General features: G+C 50.6%; 7 protein-coding genes across 7 annotated transcripts; 2 read left to right on the plus strand and 5 right to left on the minus strand.

Annotated features, from left to right (window-relative positions):
• Positions 1–1,736: 1,736 nt before the first annotated feature.
• On the minus strand, positions 1,737–2,933 carry BDV17DRAFT_279609 (putative extracelular cellulose binding protein (Cip2); the record flags this gene model as incomplete). Its single annotated transcript, XM_073759746.1, has 1 exon — positions 1,737–2,933. The coding sequence occupies one exon, from the start codon at positions 2,931–2,933 to the stop codon at positions 1,737–1,739; it is 1,197 nt and encodes a 398-aa protein (XP_073619225.1).
• Positions 2,934–9,220: 6,287 nt separating this feature from the next.
• BDV17DRAFT_287916 (uncharacterized protein) lies at positions 9,221–10,083 on the plus strand (the record flags this gene model as incomplete). The annotated part of the gene is made up of 2 exons (XM_073761263.1): positions 9,221–9,311; positions 9,386–10,083. The coding sequence occupies 2 exons, from the start codon at positions 9,221–9,223 to the stop codon at positions 10,081–10,083; spliced, it is 789 nt and encodes a 262-aa protein (XP_073619226.1).
• Positions 10,084–11,095: 1,012 nt separating this feature from the next.
• BDV17DRAFT_287917 (flavin reductase family protein) lies at positions 11,096–11,957 on the minus strand (the record flags this gene model as incomplete). The annotated part of the gene is made up of 2 exons (XM_073761264.1): positions 11,096–11,788; positions 11,904–11,957. The coding sequence occupies 2 exons, from the start codon at positions 11,955–11,957 to the stop codon at positions 11,096–11,098; spliced, it is 747 nt and encodes a 248-aa protein (XP_073619227.1).
• Positions 11,958–12,592: 635 nt separating this feature from the next.
• On the minus strand, positions 12,593–13,515 carry BDV17DRAFT_195501 (UbiX family flavin prenyltransferase). Its single transcript, XM_073755175.1, has one exon. It carries the CDS (start codon positions 13,322–13,324, stop codon positions 12,614–12,616), a length of 711 nt encoding a protein of 236 aa, XP_073619228.1. The 5' UTR covers positions 13,325–13,515; the 3' UTR covers positions 12,593–12,613.
• Positions 13,508–16,023, minus strand: BDV17DRAFT_195488 (Zn(II)2Cys6 transcription factor). The gene is made up of 6 exons (XM_073755174.1): positions 15,364–16,023; positions 15,061–15,317; positions 14,783–15,014; positions 13,878–14,738; positions 13,766–13,827; positions 13,508–13,720 (listed from the first exon to the last, which is right to left on the minus strand). The coding sequence occupies exons 1-6, from the start codon at positions 15,939–15,941 to the stop codon at positions 13,692–13,694; spliced, it is 2,019 nt and encodes a 672-aa protein (XP_073619229.1). The 5' UTR covers positions 15,942–16,023; the 3' UTR covers positions 13,508–13,691.
• A 290-nt stretch (positions 16,024–16,313) lies between these two features.
• On the plus strand, positions 16,314–18,112 carry BDV17DRAFT_300594 (UbiD family decarboxylase; the record flags this gene model as incomplete). Its single annotated transcript, XM_073764093.1, has 4 exons — positions 16,314–16,776; positions 16,825–17,212; positions 17,264–17,378; positions 17,441–18,112. The coding sequence occupies 4 exons, from the start codon at positions 16,314–16,316 to the stop codon at positions 17,978–17,980; spliced, it is 1,506 nt and encodes a 501-aa protein (XP_073619230.1). The 3' UTR covers positions 17,981–18,112.
• A 338-nt stretch (positions 18,113–18,450) lies between these two features.
• On the minus strand, positions 18,451–18,887 carry BDV17DRAFT_287921 (uncharacterized protein; the record flags this gene model as incomplete). Its single annotated transcript, XM_073761265.1, has 2 exons — positions 18,451–18,754; positions 18,814–18,887. The coding sequence occupies 2 exons, from the start codon at positions 18,885–18,887 to the stop codon at positions 18,451–18,453; spliced, it is 378 nt and encodes a 125-aa protein (XP_073619231.1).
• Positions 18,888–19,934: the final 1,047 nt, after the last annotated feature.

The raw sequence follows: 19,934 nt of genomic DNA on the forward strand, positions 1-19,934 counted from the left end.
CTAAATACCTATCTAGAAGCTAGTAGACGCACTGCTGCTACCTTGATCGGAAGGAAGCCGAATTCAGGATGGTTCAAGTTAAAGCGGCATCCATTTGGCTATCTAGTAGTCTATGTGGAGTATGGTTCGACCTCCGATGTGCGCCGGCTGACCCTAAGGGGCGGGGGACAGAGGCACCTGCACTGGCCCCCAAATGGATTCGGAGACAATAATGGCTAATTGCAATCTGAGGACCTGCGAAGCGCAAGCCAAGCCCGAGAAAAGATCACATCATAAGGAGGGGTGATAGGTAGAGTGATGCATAATGCAATGCAACCGTGTAGCCAGACATGACCCCCACTTGCTTAGTTTCGTTTTCAACAGTAAAAAAAATGAAAATAACCCTGAAGAGTAGAGCATCCGCGAAGATAACATCCAACACAAAGGATACCAGCAATATTCGATGAGAAGATATATAGTGCGTGCTCACGGCTAATGCTTTGGTATTCAAGGAAGAAGAACGAGCAATACTTTCCGGAAAATCCTATGTGTCAGTATGTCTTCCTATGGCTGTCAAGTCGCGTAATTCAATCCTTCCGGTCATCGTAGAGTGTCTGAGCGTTTCCTTGTAATGTTGGGAAGATCTATCTTGCGACCCCTCAATCTCATGCTCATTCTAGAAGTGCTTGTAAAAGTACAGAGGCTCCCTCGGTGGATCTCCGCATCGAAGCGTGCAATGAAACAATGAATCCATTTGTATACTTTCGGATTTGCTCGTAGCCGGAGGACAAGGATATTTTCTTTATGTTACCAGGACATATCGCGGATGTATTTGGTGCCCTCTTCATAAAGAATCTCCCTTCCCTATCACAACGCCTCGACATATCTACATTCCGACTCCTTTCTATTTCCATTGCAGGATCTGTCTAGAAATATAAGATCAGATAACTTGGTGAGGATACTCTAAGCTTCTGAAAGCCGAATATATATAATGGTTTTGTTGTTTTGTGAAGGTCGGGCAAAGATGCCCAACGGCTCGTCTACGTACGCATGAATCTTCTAGCGGAATACGAAATTATTCTGACTTTGAAAGATAAAGAAAGCCAACCTAGAGCGAATAAGCGCCCAGGCCCGCGGGACAAAGCACATTGGGGAAGGCTGAGGAGGCCTTCAGAGGAAAGAAATCGACAACGGCCGCCTCGTGGTATTGGAGGTCGTGCGTGTCGAATTCCTGTAGCAAACTATAATTCTGTGCGCCTAAAAGAGATCAGCTCTGTAGACATAGGCAGCCGAACGCTACTGCCCCTGGATAACAACACATTCGACCGTCTCAACGGCTCCACATACCCTTTTACCGAAACGATAGATTTTCCGTGGAGCCAGCTTGGTGCAGAGACTCGGCGATTCCCTCGACCCATTCATGGACTGGGGCAGCCCGTGTTATCCCATGGAAGCGGCCAAGAAGGTAGGAACAGCGTTAGTTTGGCGCCTTGGTCGTTTTCAGTTTTCAATGATGATATGATGTATTCGTGGGCGCCTTGTCTCAAGTGACTTATCAAATATGGGTGCTTGAGTACTCAGGTATCCGCTGATGCTCGGGGTTATCGACTACATAAGACAAATGATATTCATAATACCACCGGCAGGCCATGAGTGGTTGGTTTTGCGCTCGAATATACGGAATGCATCGATACAATTGGAACACGTACTGAGCCTCGTAACAAAGGCAGGCCCAGGTGGTTCATACTACTACTGATCTAGACCAGCACAGGCACATCCCAATCCACCCAAGCGGAACTATCGAACCCCAACCCGGGGTAATCCTTTTCGACCGTAGTATCAACCCCCTCCTCGCCCAAAAGAAACCTTCTCAAAAACACATCCAAATCCCCTTGCTGCTCCTGCGGAAAGCTGCAGTGCGCATGATTACTCGCAAGAGAATACCCCATCCGATCCTCCACGCCGAGCGCCTCCCACACCTTCCTCGCAGACTGCATACAACCCAGCGAAGACCACGGCCCTAACCACTCATACCCGACATTATCAATCGACAGCAACGCCCGTGGGGCGATCAAGCCAGCTAGCAAATGATGGTCAAACGGCAAAGACTCCACATCATTAACATACGCCTCAAACACCTTTGCGAACCACACATTCTCCGTAACGATTTGCCTCGCTGTCTGCACGGACCCAGACCCGCCGTCCTCGGAATCCGCGAGACGCCAGCAGCCTGATCCGCCGGTCCCCGATTCCTGGGGAATAGTCAGCGCAATCCGGTCGTCGAACGCGCCCGCAACGAGCGCGCCTTTCCCGTTCCGCGAACACCCCGTTACAGCGAGCCGAGCCGGGTCGATATTCACTGTGTCAGTGACGGACTCCAACTCCAAGGCGTCAATGAGCACCGAGACGCCCCAGGCCCAGGCGACCATAGCCGAAGCGGGATGGTCTGCGCCGTAGAGGTCGTAGAATAGACCCTTCCCGCGGCTCGAGGTATCGGTCTGCTGGGCGATGTTGTCGTTCGGGAAGGTGATTGTTGCGAGGCCCTCGGGGAGGGGGAGGCTGAGGGCGCCGTAGGCGATGACAGCCGGGTATGGCCCGGTGCCGCCTGTTGGGAATGAGATGGAGACGTCGAATGAGATGCTCTTCCCAGCCTCGGAGGCGGTGATTGAAAGGGTGTTGCCGGATAGAGTTGCGGTGATCGAGGACGGGGTGGGTGGTTTCTCGCCGAGCTCGAGCTGCTGGAGGAGGGCAGCAATGTGGTCGCGGCGGCAGGTCCAGTCGTCAGCGCTTGAGATGCGGCCGTCTTGTGCAGGATACCAGGAAAACGGGTCAGGGAGGGTTGCGATGTTCTGCAGGGACGGAGAGGAGGGAAGAGTGGGGCATTGTGCTTGGACTTTCACTTGGATGAAGCTCGATGCCAGTGCGAGAAAGACGAGACGGTGGGTAGGAGCCATTGGATGATATAGTACCGTGGTGCTGGTTCATGTGCTTCTTGATTTGAACAGCTCTTCTGTATACAGCCAAAACCTGCCCATCCACCTTCATCTTTTATAGACAGCCATTCCCTTCGACCGAGCAGAAACATGTCCCTGGAGGGTATATAAACCCTGCATGCGTGGGCGTCTAAGATCAGGCTAAATGGGTAAAGATAGCACGGAGCTGACCATAGACATCACGACAGGAGTCGCCGTGACATTTTGATGTATAATCGCTGGTACTATATACAGCACTTCCCTCGCCATTCAATTTTGAAATCAATACAGACCGTTTGGTAGGAAGAAGCAGGCATTGAATGTGGAAATCAGTGGTTATCACCCCTACACCAAGGTAGTCTGCTGGTATTTACCGGTCGCGATTCTTCAGCTGTAATGCACTGGTGAGCGGGGTACATGTTTATTGCAGGTGCTTGGAGTCTGGACTCTGATACAGTTCTGCGTCAGAGTTCTAGGTGCAACAAGACCGAGTTGAATGCCTTGAAACAGCAATATTGCAGTCGATCAGGTCTCTGGGGATAAGGGGATCCAAACTGAGGCGAAACAGTCCGTTCCAGAAATGGCATTGCCGTGGCATCCCGAGCCCAGTACATAATCATCCATAATAGCCACCAGGTTTTCTTCAGATGCTATGCGAGTTCTACATGGCAGCATTCTAAATGGATGTAAGGAGTGGGTTCTCGTCACGTACTATGAACGGATCGGGTCTATTGAACCGCCTCGCCTAGTGGTAACTTGTAGTATACTGCCTACAATTGACAGGCTTCCCAATGCTTCCAGTCTTCTTTTTTTAACATCAAGGATATATTTCCCCGGGATTAAAGGTGGCTTGAATGTAACGTGAGTCCAAGACGTACTGATATAGAGTAATAGCGCCCCCCACTACAAGCTTATGGCTGTGAAAGTACACATTGTTCTCCTGATCCTTGATTCGTTTGGCGGTGCGTCAATTCTGCAGGTCCGCTCCGAAACCTGAGTAGAGGTAAGGGAATGATAATAGTTACGAGCTAGAAGAGTGGAATTATATCAAACTTTACGAGCGTGGAGATTCTTAAGGCTAGGGGTATCAGTGATTTCCGGCTCACAGATCAAGAATCTTGTAAGTGTAGGCGAGAGGCCAACCTTGTAAAAGCGAGCAGTTTGACGCAATGGCAGCATCAAAAGCTTGCGGACGCGGATTAAAAAAAAGGAAGTTGTTTGATTTTCAATTATTAACCCGGTAACGTCGCTTTCAGGCTGGCTCTTGAGCAAGGCGTGGCTTATCTTCGTGGGTGCAAACTTAACAATAATAATGATGAATAAGTGCTGGAAGGACCACCAGGAGGCGGTGTCGTATGAGCAATATTTGGAGAATCGAAGATTATCAAGATACGCACAGTGAAGGCCATTTGAATGGCGGCTGTTGATGAGAATGGTTTTAGTCCCAGAACTGAATTTACTAGTTTTGCTTGAAAAGCGCTATAGAGGTCTGGCACGGCGCCCGGGGTTTATCTGAAAGGGAGTCGAGAATCTCATCAGGTTGAAGAAAAACGTCCGCACATATTTGCATAGCAAGAGGTTCTTGTATGAGACGCGGTATGATCTGTCAAGCTCTTGCCAGTGAAAACGCATTTTGCGTGATGGAGAGCCGTCGATCGTTGTCGTATATCTAGTGTGACATGAAGACAATAGCGCGAAGAGTCTAGGCCATGAATTTAGGCTGGATCGAGTTCCTCGAGACGTTCTTCGTAACTGATAGCCAAGAAAGTGCTTGCTTTAAGAACTTAGCAAATAGAAAGACGTATTCTTGTTGTATCCCAGTTATCGGTTACGCCGAAAGATGTTATCCTCAATTTGTAGCAAGAACACCCAAGCAAACCCTATCTTGACAATGAGGGCCACCCTGTCGATAGGTACATAGTCCGCAAATTCCATCAACATGCAAGTCCATCGTGAACCTTGCTCCGTCTGTAGCTACGCTAGGGCTGGCCCCAAGAACGGTAGAAGTAGTTTACGGATGGTAGCCTTCTTGTTCGTTGATACTGGCTCCTTTTGGGAATGGACGTCTTCGAGCTTTACACGCAGGACGTCAATTTTACTTCTGAGCATCGACCAAGATCGTAAGCCTAGCAACCTAGTCAGCTTCCTTGATAGCGTGCTCCAAAATCTGACCTAGGACCTTCTGCACTCACTTCATCCCTCTGCGAGCAGGTTGTCGGATTCCAAGGATGTTGAATGCCGTCTGCAAGAACGGCGAAGTGCCAACCAACCTGCTGCGCATGCACAACATTCCATTTCCAAATGCAGGCTCAATCACTCCCAGCGATTACTTCCTCAGCGACAACGGCTAGGCAGTCCCGTATGAATTCGTGTATACGTCTCGCATTGGCAATGGATGTGACAACGACACCGATGCTCCCGAACCTCTGACTGCCTCATTCCTGAACGAATGGACTTCTATCCTTCGGCAGCATGACCTTGTTGGCCTACTGGGTCTCTCGGTTCGCGATGACTCGGTCCCCATGAGCGCGCGTGAGAAATTCGACCCGGAGGCGAGGCTCAACTTCCTGTACTTTGACGAGCCTGCTGAGGAGGACATGCCTGGGCTCTTGACGACCACTTGGCGGGTTGCGGAAACCAACGGGATCATAGAGGCAAAAAAGTGCAGCTACTGCTATGACCTGCGTTACCACCATAAGAACTGCACTTCGCCGAGCAGGTGAGGTGTTTTTTTCCCAATGATCTTGCGGTGTAGACAATATTCTGCGATTCCCTGTGGGGAAAGACGTTGAGGAGGGTGCCGAAAGTCACAGGACTGTTGGACACAGATAGTAATTGTCGCTTTTATCATGATTGGAGTCGATGACCACTGAATAAACAGTCCTTGAGCTGCGCCAGTAGGATCTACTTCCCTTTATTGAAGGCTTCCACAGAGGCCTGGGCCAGAGTCCTGGGTAATTCTTGCGAAGAGGAGTATACGGGATCATGTGATGCATACCCTAGCTCCTTGGCCGTCATTCAGCCCTCTTCACTGGTGTCTGCCCGCACCCTTGTACTGCTTTACTAACTATATTAATTCTTGTACTTTTGTATCCTGATGAATCCAAGTTCTTTCGCTCCGGCATCGCGCGGCATAAAAACTCTGAGTGCAACCGTGGCTCTGTCTTCTCGTCCTCCTCTCTTTCCCCCGGTTCAGACGAACTCTACTGCAGAGTTGTAAAGTAAGAGATCTTTCTTTTCATTTCTTTCGAATCTCGTGATGAAAATCTCTACTTGCCCTCCTCTGCAGCCGCGCGATGTGATGCGATGCTGATACAACTAATGGATCTTTCTCCGTCCGCTCTGACAAGCTGCCAGGTCGATTTCTTTTCGTGTCTCCCTTTAGACGCTTCGTTGCTAACTACTTGGAGAAAATATAGTTAGTGATGAAGTGATATACTACCGCCAGGCCCACCACCGGGTGGAGCTTCCCGTCCATGACGATCCTGTCGCGTTGGCGTCGCCTCTGATTTCTGAGGATGATACATCCTCAGTCCCCACACGGCCCCCGACCCTGGCCCAAGCCATAGGGAAGTGGAGAAAAAAGAGGACCGGAGATTTAGAAGGGTCTGTTGTCGGACATTATGCCCTATGGACAATTCTATACCTTCTTGCGGCGATTGTACTCTAGCACCTGAAACCCTATCGCTCGTTCCGCACCTGCGCGCGATGCTCCAAACTGTACCTCCCTCCGGCGAAGATCTCGAGTTCCAGCGAAGGAGTGTGCCGCGCCTGGCTAGCCCTACACGCATCTCGTATGTTCTGTAATGTAGAGCTGGCGGCAACTTCCTTTCGTTATTGTAGCCAGTCGCACATTCTAAGCGCAGAATTGATCACCATCTAGCCCTCTTCCCCCGGCCGCTCGCGCTGCGTATTGTAGCCATTTCCACATTTGAGCTTTGATACAGTCTCCCGAAATAAATGTTAGTAGTTTTGTTGGTACTCCTATTCGTTCTCTGCCCAGACTCTCCTGGATTGTTACCGTCAATCGTTCCTACAGGATCAACCTTTTATATCGCACCTCTCCTCGTCTACCTCTATTCTAGAGGATGCGAACTACTGAACGACAATTCTAGCTAGCGGCGATACTATGTGGCTCCTGTTCTGCTCGGGCAGAAATTCTTCTTGGCTGACATAACCCTAGTTTCGACCACTCTTCAACTTCACTGACATGCCACTTAGTTTGCGAGTTTTCTTACTGAGATTGCTCTGTCTACAAAATCTGGTCCCTATCATGACAGGATGGAATCCATAGACAACCCTGCACATCAGTGGTGAGCTCAGCCGGTTACTATTAGAAAGGCAGTTGATACACCAAGATTTAGTGCCTCGTCAGCATCCTTGGCCATCGCTTGGCGATTGAGGGCTGCGGTATGTAATGCCTATATCAGACGATAGCTTCAGATGGCCATAACTACCCTACTCCAGAACGCCAATCTGTTTCGGCGATTCTTCTCTCAGCATACATACATGATCTATATTTACCTCGCTATCAGAAACCATCCATGGCAATGCTCGCTATTACCCCGCCTTACTTGGTGGCCGCAAGCAATAACAGCCGTATGTCAATATCATGCTTTGCAGCGCTTGCTTACTGACGCTCTCCAGACACAAATTCTTGGACGCTGTTTTATGGGTTGCTTGTTCTCGTTGTGGCCATTATGCTTATCCTGCTTCGGACATGGCATTGAATCAGTCCTATTTGCCGTACGCTTTCATTCTGGTAATATTAGAAACATCAAACTCTAATGACTGGTTGCAGGTGGTCCGATAGAATGTCATGGGAATTGGCGCTGTGGCTGAAACCGAAACGAAAGATAAAATTGAGCTGTTTATATAGATGCGCGATTGAGAGCGATTTCGTGAGTAGACTGGGGAAGCACAGAGTAGTCAAGAAGATAATTGCGTACCATAAAGAATGGGCAGCACACTAGGTCTATTATACCTCGGATACCTCGGGCTGGAGGGAAGAAGGTCCTCTGTGCTAGAGGTATACCTAGTCGTTGCCCACTATTATTTCATTCTAATGGAGTCATTTTTAGAAAGCTCAGGAGCTAATATCTGTTCAATATATCCAATTATTGAGGATATTGCATATGAACTTATGAGCATGGAACATATTTATGTCTATGATGAGAGAGGAATAGTATATAAGGCCCTTCAAGCTGCATTTGGGACTCGAACTACCGCCAGAGGCCCTTGGCCGTGATCGAAGAGCAACGGTTTCTCAACTTATACGCGGCTACCAACATCCAGCGTCTCAGCAACGATGTCCGTTTCCACGCGACTACTAAGAGACAGTCTTGTTTTGGCCCAGGGCGTCGACTGCTCGGCAGAAGTAAGCTATCTTCGTAACTTCCATATTGGAAGATGTGAATTTCCTCCTACACAGGCGAGATGCTCTAGCTGATAAACGTCTCTAGTCTCCCATGTGACGTATGCATAGATTTGACTTTATGCACAGGTTTGGCTTCACGAACAAGCATGACCAAGCTTTCAGGCCTGCATATGATAAACATCTGGTTCTCCACATTTCGCGTGCCAAAGGTTCTGCTGGTGGCGAGACTGGAGCAGTCGAAACCTTAGATAATGCTCGCAGATTGTGTTGACCCGCGGTACTGGGACTGAGCTCCCGTCACAATGACCGCTTGACCCTCGCGCTTACGATGACGACGCCCAGCCGAGTGAGACCCAGAATTGCATTGTTCCGGGCAGGCGATCGGTCCTTGTGGCTTAGGCATATTTGGCTCCAGTGGCTGTTGCTGTGGCTCATTACCAACGACCATACTATCCATGGAGCAGTCTGGCCGTTTAGTAAACGTCATAAAGATTTGGCTGGGGAACTTTCATCATTTTAGCTCCGTTTGACGGGCGTGGACGTGAATTGAGTGGTGGACCGTTAATGCCGGGTTAGCCCTGACCGGGGTTCGACTCAAGTACGCATCATAGAGAACAGAAAGAAGCATCGTAGAGATCGTAGAGATCGTGGATAGAACCAGGACATGGAGCGATATACCAAGTATTGCTGTCCATGGCACTGAATGAAACAGTAATAAGCGAGAACCGTTGCAAGATTGAGCCCTTAAAAGGGGATGACTCAAGTATAAGACTGACCGCGAGGTCGCATCGATCGCATTCATGATCTTCCCATGTCCATCCAGGGAAGGAGAGTTCCAGCACTGAGGACATATCGGAATAGAAATCGGAACACCACACCCCCATCCGACAACATGAAGCCGCTCATCATCTTGAGCCCCTTCATGCCCCTCCTAGGCGTCAGCGCCTCTTTTCTACCCAAGCTAAACAAGGAAAACACAGACAGTAATGCCTTTAACCTTGTCTTCCCCAAAATACCCTGCTTCACATCTACTAACACAACTCCACCTTCTTACCAGATGCCCTCACCAATAGACAAGCCCAACCCCTAGCCACCTGCGACAAATACACTGCGGGTCTATGCTCCTGCTTCTGCACGTACGGCCAGTACGCCTACTATCGGTGCATCCCAGGCCAGTGCCAGTGCTACATGCAATACACTCCGGGCTGCTACTACGCATACGAGTACTACCCCAATGGCGGGTACCCCGCGCCTCGTGACTGGAGCGCGGTGTCGTACCCCTCCTGCCCTGACTATCCGTGGTGTAGTGGGCGTGCTTATGAGCCTTATGAGAGTCCGACATACTCCTCAGGGTCCGGTAGTGAGTATACCGCGACTAGCAGTTATTCGTCATCGAACGACCATACTACAACCACACCCAGCGACTATTCGTCGTCAAGTGACCATACTACTACCACATCTAGTGATTATGGGACGTCGAGTCCGAGCGAGTACCCGTCTACGACTAGCGAGTACCCATCTCCGACAAGCGAGTACCCGTCTATGACAAGCGAGTACCCGTCTATGACAAGCGAGTACCCGTCTACGACTAGCGTGTACCCGTCTACAACTGGCGAGTACCCATCTCCGACGGCTCCCACGTATGAAGGGTCCTCACCTGGCTATGAGTCGGGTGGTCAGGGTGGTAGCAGCTACGCTCCTCCAGCTGCTTCTGACCCTCCCATCCCGGGCGGTTCTGCATCTTATGCAGTTTGATGGCCTCGGATTGGATAGGGTGATGTAGTTGTTGAGGATGTTTGCAGTCCGAGCCCGGTTGTTGAGTGGTAAGGAGAAAAAAAAAAACTTGGGTCTTGGTCTTGGGCGGTCTTCTCATGCAGCTTGATTATGCGGTGGAAGGGAAGGGAACTTGGAGGAAAGAAGTGACAAATTAAAAATCTGGAGACGATTTGGCCATCTTACTGTGCGTTCCTCGTCTGCACTGTGTGTTCATACGTTTAAGACTGGAATGTATATTCATTATGTAAGGTACCTACATACTACACGCCTGCTAGCCTGCTGCTGGGAAGTTGAACAAGATTGTCGGTCGAGTTTGTCCAACAGGCCGAGCTTGGCTATGTACCTCGAGCCGTGCGCTGTTGCATGCCCGGCTCAGGATATTCTAATGATTGGTGCCATGACTAGGGTCCATAGTTCTAGGAGGCTGGGAGCTTTGTTAAACGGCTTGGCGGGAACTCAATCTCGTTTATTTTCATAGCAAATAAGGACAAGCTGATCCTAAATGCACCTACCAGGGCAGGGTCAATTTCCGAGACGGACTCCGTTCAAGCGGCTGCGTCAATCGTTCTACGTTGCTCAATGCAGTGAAGTGCCGTTGTTCTGGTCCTCAAAAACAGTATGACTGATCAACGAGCGAAAATCATAAGCGTGAGAGAAGCCATTGCCATTGTTGACAGTGCAGGGTTGAGGCTGCTGCTCGAGGCCATCCTATACATGTTGATGCCGTCTTGACCTCAAACCTACGCCTCGGTTCGTTGTTCCATTCAACTATAAAAAGTCAATAGCGTGGTACTCTAATCTATGACCCGTTTACACCTACGCCAGTCTGAACTGCATATAATCATCCTTTTCTCTGCGCGACCATGGTCAATCTGATTGTATAGTACCTATTTGTGTTGAGGGTTGTACACTTGAGCTCTCTAACCTAACGCGACTTGCATGCTGCTTCTATATCGAAAATGAGATCATCAAGCCTGACTTATATCATCTATCATGATGCGGACGCTGTATGACCCCCCTCTCCACCCTCACCATCATCCTTCTTTTCCCCCTCTTTATCCCTCAAATGTCTCTCCCTATTCATCCTACTACTCCCCTCAAGTCCATAAAGCGTATCCTCGCTCATCCCCGGAATAACCATATCAAACGTCTCCCGCACAACCGCGTACTGATAATACCCACACCTCGCAATCGGTTCCGTTTTCCTCACATCCAGTATGCCATCATCATTCAACGCCCAATTCGCAATATGAACCCCCACCACGCGCCCAATAATAACATCCACCGTCCCCATGGGCGGGTGGCCCGGTAGTCGAATCGTACTGTGATAAGTACATTCGAACTTCACTGGACTTTCCTTGACCATGGGGACGTCGATCAGGGAGCCGTATTCTTTGGTTAGATTTGCGCGCTCGAACTCGTCAACCCCATACGGGACTTGTTCGGCGGATATATTGACCGCTTCGCGGAGCGGATACGTGGCTAAGTTCCAGGCGAAGTGCCCCGTGCTTTCGGCGTTCACGACGGTGTCTTTGCGTGTGTTGGTTGCTGTTTGGTTTGCGCTGAACATTACGTAGGGCGGGTCGAATGTTAGGTTGTTGAATTGCGAGTAGGGGGCTAGGTTTGCTGTTCCGGTGGGAGATCTCGTTGAGATCCACCCGATGGGACGGGGGATTACGCAGGCCTGTATTCCTTCGTCAGCTGAGTAGGAAGGGGACTGGGATTGGGAAGGTAGTGTAATTGAGAGGTAGGGGGTTTGGAGTATAGGGAGGCGATGACGCGGGGTATACTTTGCGTACCTTGAATGGGTCATGGGGGAGACCGTGCTCGGTCACGCCGGGTTCGTAGAACATATCGAAGACTCTCCTTATCTATCTCTATTCGGCTGTTCAGTAAAGTGCTGTAGATGTCAAGAAGCACATCTGCAAGTCTTATATGATGCTACCTTGAAGATCGGAACTCCTTCCGCGCGGGGGTGTGGGGGTAAAGCGCGTACCGGCACTAAAGAGTATGCATCATTGCCGAAGCTTCCGATGAACTCCAAGGCGCTGAGCTGGCTTTCGGAGCCTCGGGGATACCGATTCACTGTGAAGATGCGTTGAGAGTAGCGTAGGGATTGAGTCATTTTCAACTGCTATATGCTGACTAGCATTTTTCAACGATTTCTGTGGCGTAGAGCTTGTTATGATGTCAGTGCTTGTATATCCGCTTTGTATATATTGCTTGTCGCAATGTATTATGTTATAGCCTTGGATTGGATCGTCCATGTCCGAGTATGTCTCGGGGTGTTATTATAATAGCTAATACCTATAGAAGACGCAGAGCAGAGTATCTAATGCAACGAGAAAATTGTAGGCCGTTCGCAGCGTGTGGCGATCCGTCCTGTGACGTTACTTCTAAATACCGTCGACATTATAAAGCGTATGACAACAAACAGCAGATAGACCAAACGAAACGCTTTTGCCATTAGATAAAAGTACAGTCAAAAATTATCTATGATCTATGTCGTTCACTCCTTCTGCCACCCATTCCACCTCTCAAAGTCCTCCGTATCAAGATTAAATAGATCCAGCATCCGCCCAACACTCTGATCAATCAGATCCTCCACACTCGCAGGCTTAATATAGAAGGCCGGAACAGGCGGGAAAATAACCGCGCCTGCACGGGTCACCTCAAGCATATTCCTCAAATGAATCTCACTAAGCGGCGTCTCCCTCGCAACAAGAACCAATTTCCGTCGCTCCTTAAGCATAACATCCGCCGAGCGCGAAATCAAGTCATCGCAGAAGCCCGAGTGGATCGCGGCCAGCGTCTTCATGCTACACGGGACGATGATCATTCCGTCTGTCTTAAACGAGCCAGATGATATCGGCGCTGCCATGTCGGATATGTTGTAAGTGTAGTCGGCTAGTGCTTTGACGTTCGATGGGTGGTAGTCTGTTTCGTATTTTATTGTTGCTTCCGCCCACTTGCTTATGATAAGGTGGGTTTCGATATTGAGGCGGCGTAGGGCCGTTAGCACTTTTATGCCCATTAGGGCCCCGGTTGCACCGGTCATTGCGACGATAATGCGCTTTCGTCGTGGGGTTTTGCTTGGGGCTGTGGATGGCGTGTATGTGCCTGGGGTTTGGTTGGTGGTCATGTCGGTTTCTGGCTCTGGAGATTGTCGCGTCGAGTTGAATGTTACTGTGCCCTGGCCGCTGAGGAAATTGTGAAGCATAGTAGCTGATATCAAGCCTAAAGCAGGTTGAATCTATGGTCGGTGGATATAGCTGTGTTCTGCGCCAGGCCTGAGGTGTGTCGCTGCAGGACGATTCCCTGGAGGTTTCGCTTGTATTATATGATCCTCCCGTGCAAGCTCTGATGGCAAAATTTCAATCTTGAACACTAGTTTCAGGGATTTGACTGGCAAACCTGCATCGGGATGCCGTGGAAACTTGATGGATCCCGAGCGGGCTGATTGCGAAGCTCCGAGGGCCGAACATGGCCGAGAGACCGACCGACATAAGTCCGAGTGACCGAGATGGCCCGTGGTGTCGGCACGTTAGTTCCGCTACTCGAGGGATGCAATAGTGCAAGTGCATAAATTAGCCCTCCGAGAAGTTAAACAGCGGAACTGGCATCGTTAGCAGAGAACGCCTCCCTAATTTCCGGTACGCACCGTTCATGATGGAGTCGAGGTAAGTCACTGGCGAGAAGTCCATTCCATTTCCACCGGAGAAGCTGACAGTGAATGAGTCATGGAGCTCAGCAGTAAGACCTGACGCACTCACCCATAATAAAGCCCCGGGAACAAGTCGTTGTACGAGGAAGAGTCACCCATCCATGGCATATCCTGAGGGACGTCGCTTACCCCATAGTTAGTGGCGTTTTCCGCTATTTGGCCATGGCCCATATCTAGACCACACTTTGGACCGAGTGACGGCGCGCTGCGTTGTTTGAGTGCTTGTCGCAACGTAATCAGCGCCTTGATGTGCCTCGCTGAGAGCCACTGACTATACCCCGAAGACCCGGTATCTTTCTCAGAGTTGCCTGCAGAAAAGACCTCGATCACCTTCTGCTGCAGGTCTCTGCACTCTGGATCCTCTTTCGTTTCTTGCCAAGTACTCAGAAGTAGCGTGGAGCTTAGAACTGTATGTACCATAGACCAAGTTCGCAAGGGAACGATGCTCAAAGCCTGGAAGTCAAGAAATGTTTTCGAGGCAATGATTAGACTCTCTTTGGCGCGAGACCTTAGAGATAAATAGCAAGTGTCTTGAAGGGTCTGTGGAGAGCTTCTGATGGCCGGTCGACATAGCGCGGAAACGCAGAATGAGACGTGCATCCGCAGTGCGAGATGCTCGAGATGCTGCTGCAGGTTCTTGCAGTCTTGCCGCCGGAGAAGGTGCGACTGTGCTCGACTGTAGGTACTATCTAGTTCAGCAAGTAATGCAAGGTTCTGCGTCGGCTCTGACTCTGGTGGATCGTCAATTTGCATGATGCTCAGCGCTATCCAGCAAAGGTATTGCATGAGATTTAGGTACGACAGCTCTGTCCGCATGGACCTTGCTTCTGGGTTCCAACCTCGCGTCGAGACAATGGGTGGACGGTCGTAACAGAGGCTTAGAAGACTGTCCTGCCAGACCGTCATCGACCTGGATGTGTTAGCTTTACTATCCATTAATTAGAGGGAACTTACCATAGCGACTTTGCGTTCAATTTTGAATGCTCGGGCCAATGGGCGATTCCCCTCTCTGTGTGCAAGCCTAGTGTTTGAGCCAGCCTCACAGTAGTCCCCAACAGAGCCCAGGCAGAATCAGACTGTCCATTGTTCTGGAGTGTGTTGCCGAGAATGAGCAGCGACTGAACCGCCTCCAATGATGGGCGGAAAAGAAAGTTCGCAAGACGAAGAGCCTGGAAGGAACGATGGGCTACATTGTAAGCAATTAGACCCCAACAAGAGATTTCTTGACTCACCAAAATCTTGGCACAACTCGGAACGCTGAGGATTCTCCAAGTCAGAAAAGTGAGCACCAGCGGCCAGTGTCGCCAACAGGAGACTGATCTGGCCGACAGATTTCCCAGATGCCCATTTGTCCGATATCTTATTCCGGTCCCGTAGTTCACCCGAGGCATAGGCGCTGAGGTAGACACATATGTCTGACTCGAACTGGTCCACGTCCACAAGGATCGGATTAAAAGGGTACGCGGAGATGCGGTAGAAATGGAAGAATCTGTCCCCATAAGCTAACGTCGTTCTGAAGATAATGGCTGACTAACTTCAAGACCTCATCTCTATGAGGAAGGATATCCAGTAGAGCGGCCCACCGATCCTGCGGCTTCTTCGTCTCGATGAAGGGATAGCTCGGGTAGGTGTTATGGAGTCCTAGGACAGAGGTAGCTTCGCGTGCCATGGCCCCGTCAGGATCCTGCTGTCGAAGCATCGAGACAAGCGAGTTATCGCCGGAGAATACGTAGGATGGGTTGTCATTTGGCTGGACCGAGCTCCGAGCGTCGCCCAGCGAGGAGGTCGGAGGCTGGGATACCTCGGCGCCAACACTATGAGTAGGGGAGGTAAGTGCTGCGGTATCATCTCCACTGCCTCGAGACACTGTCTCTTGGTCTCTAGGCCTGATCGAGACTCTCTTTCGAGCGGGGCTTTGTTCAACATTGTAGGCACAGATTTCGGGATGGTCTCGCCTCGCACACGTCCTGCAAGGGTGACCGCCCTCACATTTGACTTTCCGCTGACGACAAGGATAGCATGCCTTTGACTCCCGCTGCTTGCGTTTTAGAATGAGAACGCGATCGATCTCTTGGCGTTCGATGTTGGGCGAAGCGTTGTCCATCTCGGCCATGGTCTGTATTACCCCCCCAGCAGGCTCATTCTTCGGAAACGATGCGCAAGCGCTCTCCACTAAGCCCGGGAATGTTGTTTACAGAGGTGCCACTAGGATGATGTTGATCTCCGAGGTCTCCGAATGATCTTGCGACAGACGCGACGTTGTGGTGTTCCCCATTCGGAAGACAGCTGTGAGCACGTGATCTCGCCGTTCCCTTCCCCGAGCCCCCGAGATCCGAGACTGGGTCCCAGAGCCCCATCGGCCCGGCTTGCTGGTCCATGGTCAATTGTCCCGGTTTGCCGGCATGCCGTGTCTTATATAGCCATGAAACCGCCGTCAAACATGAGCCCATCAGCTAAATGAGCAACATAGCACGCACTACTCAGTATGTCCTCCACGGAACCCCATCTCTGCTTCAGGTCTTTCGTCGAAGCCCTCAAGGCCGACAATGACCTCGTAGAGATTAACAACCCTGTCAATCCATATCTCGATGCAGCGGCCATTACCCGTCTCGTTTGTGAAAACGATGAGAAGGCCCCTCTGTTCAACAACCTCATCGGGGCCAAAGACGGCCTCTTCCGTATCCTCGGTGCGCCTGCGTCCTTGAGAAGATCCTCGAAGGAGCGATACGGCCGGTTGGCTCGTCACTTGGCCCTTCCTCCGACGGCTGGCATGAGGGAGATTCTGGACAAGATGCTTGCGGCTGATCAATTACCACCCATCCCGCCGAGCGTTGTCGAGACCGGCCCTTGCAAGGAGAATAGTCTTGACGGAGACGCAATTGATCTCACTCAGCTTCCTAACCCTTGGATTCACAAGTCGGATGGTGGAGCTTATGTGCAGTCCTTTGGTATGTACTCTTCTCAGACATTGGGAATCCTCTGCTGACACTAGCAAGGAATGCACATTGTTCAATCCCCCGACGGCAAGTGGACCAACTGGTCTATTGCGCGTGCTATGGTCCACGACAAGAACCATCTGACTGGACTGGTTATCGAGCCTCAGCATCTTTGGCAGATCCACCAGATGTGGAAGAAGGAAGGCCGTGATGTTCCATGGGCTCTGGCTTTTGGTGTACCTCCCGCGGCTATCATGGCGTCGAGCATGCCTATTCCTGATGGCGTCACGGAGGCTGAATACGTGGGCGCCATGGTCGGCCAACCAATCGAGCTCACTAAATGCGATACGAACAATCTCCTTGTCCCGGCGAACTCTGAGATTGTCTTTGAGGGGACACTCTCAATCACCGAGACTGGCCCAGAAGGCCCATTTGGTGAGATGCATGGGTAAGCTGATGGAACCAAGGATTGCATACTGCGCATACTAATCAAGACCAGCTACATATTCCCCGGCGACACGCATCTTTGGCCGAAATACAAAGTCAGCAAAATTACATACAGAAACAATGCAATTCTCCCAATGAGCTCGTGCGGAAAACTCACCGATGAAACTGTAAGTCTTATCTCCGTATAAATAACGTTTTTCCAGGAAGATACACACTAATATGCCGATAGCAAACAATGATCGGCTCACTCGCCGCCGCCGAAATCCGTAAACTGTGCCAAAAAGCCAACCTCCCCGTCCTGGACGCGTTCGCCCCCTTCATCTCTCAGGTAACCTGGGTGGCGCTGCGCATCGACACAGCCAAACTCCGCAAAATGAAATCAACGTCCAAGGAATTTTCCAAGCAAGTCGGTGATCTGATTTTTAACCACAAAGCCGGCTATACCATCCACCGGCTCGTACTCGTCGGCGACGACATCGACGTCTACGATGACAAGGCCGTCATGTGGGCCTTTAGCACAAGATGCCGTCCTGGAGACGACGAGTTGTTCTTCCCTGATGTCAGGGCATTCCCGCTTATTCCGTATAATGGCCATGGAGCGCACTCGCCGATTAAGGGGGGCAAGGTTGTGAGTGATGCGCTCTTGCCGATTGAGTATACCGAGGGGAGGAACTGGGAGGCTGCTGATTTTAGAGAGTCGTATCCGGAGGATGTTAAGGAGAGGGTTCTGGGGAAGTGGGAGTCTATGGGGTTCCGGAAGTTGGATTGAGCAAACTGCTCCTGTAGCGACTGGTGCTGGACATGGTCCAGTGAAGGAAATCAAACCCTAGGTATAGATCTAGATTGACCTTTTATACAGACGCCTATCAATAAGAACAGGAAGCGTTATCAGCATGCATGATCTATGAACCTTACTATCCTACACCCGCCATGTAATTGACCATAGATCACGAACCCATCACTCCAATGGCCCACAAGCCTCCCCCCCCCCCCCCCCCCGATCCCGATACTAGTCCTCATAAGACCCCATTCACATAACCCGATCCGCACACCTCGGCCTATCAGCCCTCTCCCCATCCTCTCATCCTCCCAACACCCCGGCAACGCAGCCACCCACTGCTCCTCCGAATGCTTTACCCAAGGCTTGGGTAGAGGCACATCACTAAAATGCACCAAATAAGCGCGCGGCACCTCCGCCATCGCATTCCACTCCGCGTCCCTATCCTCAGTAAGATGCAGTTAGTGGTCAGCGACGCGGAACTCCCCTATAAGCAGCGTATACCGTCCATGAGGGAGGATCATCGCCGAGTCGCCGAATAAGTGGTTGAGAATTTCCATGTCGATTGCCCGTGAGGATTTCCCGTCCTCCATTATGCGCTGGAAATTGCCCATGTTCGGCTCGATGAGCATGACGTGTGAGGCTAGGATCTGGTCTGTGCTTGCCTCCGCGCCTTTCTCCGTCTTGGTTAGCCAGTATGCGCGCGGGACCGCGACATGGGCAAGCGGGGAAAGGAAGTAGTGGTCCATATCATTCAGGACCATGCTGTCGGAGTTAAAAGTCAGGACCGTCTCCAACACAGCGTAGTTTATCAGGGCTCTCACAGGGCATAGCCCAAACCGCTAAGACGGAGGCCACTCCAGCTGTCAGACTGCCTTTGTCCAATCCTCATAGTCATTGTCATCATAGTAAGCATCACAATAGTAATCGTCATTATAGTCAAAGTCAAATCCATCAAAAGGGTCCAAGTCACGATCCGAAGGATGCGAAAAATAAGCCATTGCTGGTGCCGGCGCATTCCACTTACCAAGGAGCCTGTTCTGCTCGGGACGTATGAGGTTGTCTGAGGCATAAACGAGCACGTCACGAGTGACATCTTTCCGCGCCGGCTGAGTTTTCTTCCCTCAATGTCGATATAGAGCGGGGGCTGTAGGTCCCCCATCCAAGTACCCAGGCGTGCTATCCAGTCCACGAGACTCCTAAGCCCCCTTCGTGTATTAACGAATATGGGATCATAGATCATTCCGGGCGACGTGATGCGATACACTCCACTGAAAGCTTTCATTCGAGCTGATTGCTTGTGGTGGTGATATATGACGGGGAGAAGGGAAGTCTTACGTATGAGGATATCCGGCGACTTTCACCGTGGTCAGTCAGAGCACGACTGCCTAAAAAGGAAAATCCTTACAATCCGTCCCAATAAGATGCTGGCGTCCAAGGTTTGTGCTGTGGTACACATGTAGTACTGACTTGAACTTGAACCGCATGGATTGTGATAAGACTTTGGCTGGTATCGATCCAGTAAGGATCGTAGTGGACGAATGGATAGAATAGAGATCTTCAATTCCAATAGCAGAATAGAAAAGCCTATAATCACACTATCTGACTGGTCAAGCAAGCAATAATAATAATGAAGAGGATATGGAGCGGTAGGGAGGAACGACTGCCTGGAGTAGAAGGTGTCTAGGCCGCTGGGTATCTCCATTGGGTTCGTAAACCTCTCGAGGGACCATTCAGACAAGGTATTGCCAAACTTAGGTTTCTCCTGCTTGTTAGATCTAGGACTCTGAACATAGGAGAAGCCTCAATTCCTTGAAACTCCTCGAGTAGCACGTTCGGCAGGATCCGAACGATCTGCAGTGTCTAGAAGCTAGATTACTAACCCCCTTGTCGGCCCTCGCATCCCAGACATAGCCAGCATCATCCATGATTACTTCCCAGCTCT

This window comes from Aspergillus undulatus, assembly GCF_047715775.1.
Source record: "Aspergillus undulatus strain CBS 261.88 unplaced genomic scaffold BDV17scaffold_6, whole genome shotgun sequence".
Taxonomy (NCBI): Eukaryota; Fungi; Ascomycota; class Eurotiomycetes; order Eurotiales; family Aspergillaceae; genus Aspergillus; species Aspergillus undulatus.

Bases quoted from the DNA above. Each gene is read 5' to 3' on its own strand.
- BDV17DRAFT_195501 (XM_073755175.1), bottom strand. From the start codon at position 13,324: ATGCTTCACAATTTCCTCAGCGGCCAGGGCACAGTAACATTCAACTCG.
- BDV17DRAFT_195488 (XM_073755174.1), bottom strand. From the start codon at position 15,941: ATGGCCGAGATGGACAACGCTTCGCCCAACATCGAACGCCAAGAGATC. The intron at 14,739-14,782 runs GTAAGTTCCCTC...TAACACATCCAG, and splicing joins TTGAACGCAAAGTCGCTATG to GTCGATGACGGTCTGGCAGG. The intron at 13,828-13,877 runs GTGAGTGCGTCA...ATTCACTGTCAG, and splicing joins TTCCCGGGGCTTTATTATGG to CTTCTCCGGTGGAAATGGAA.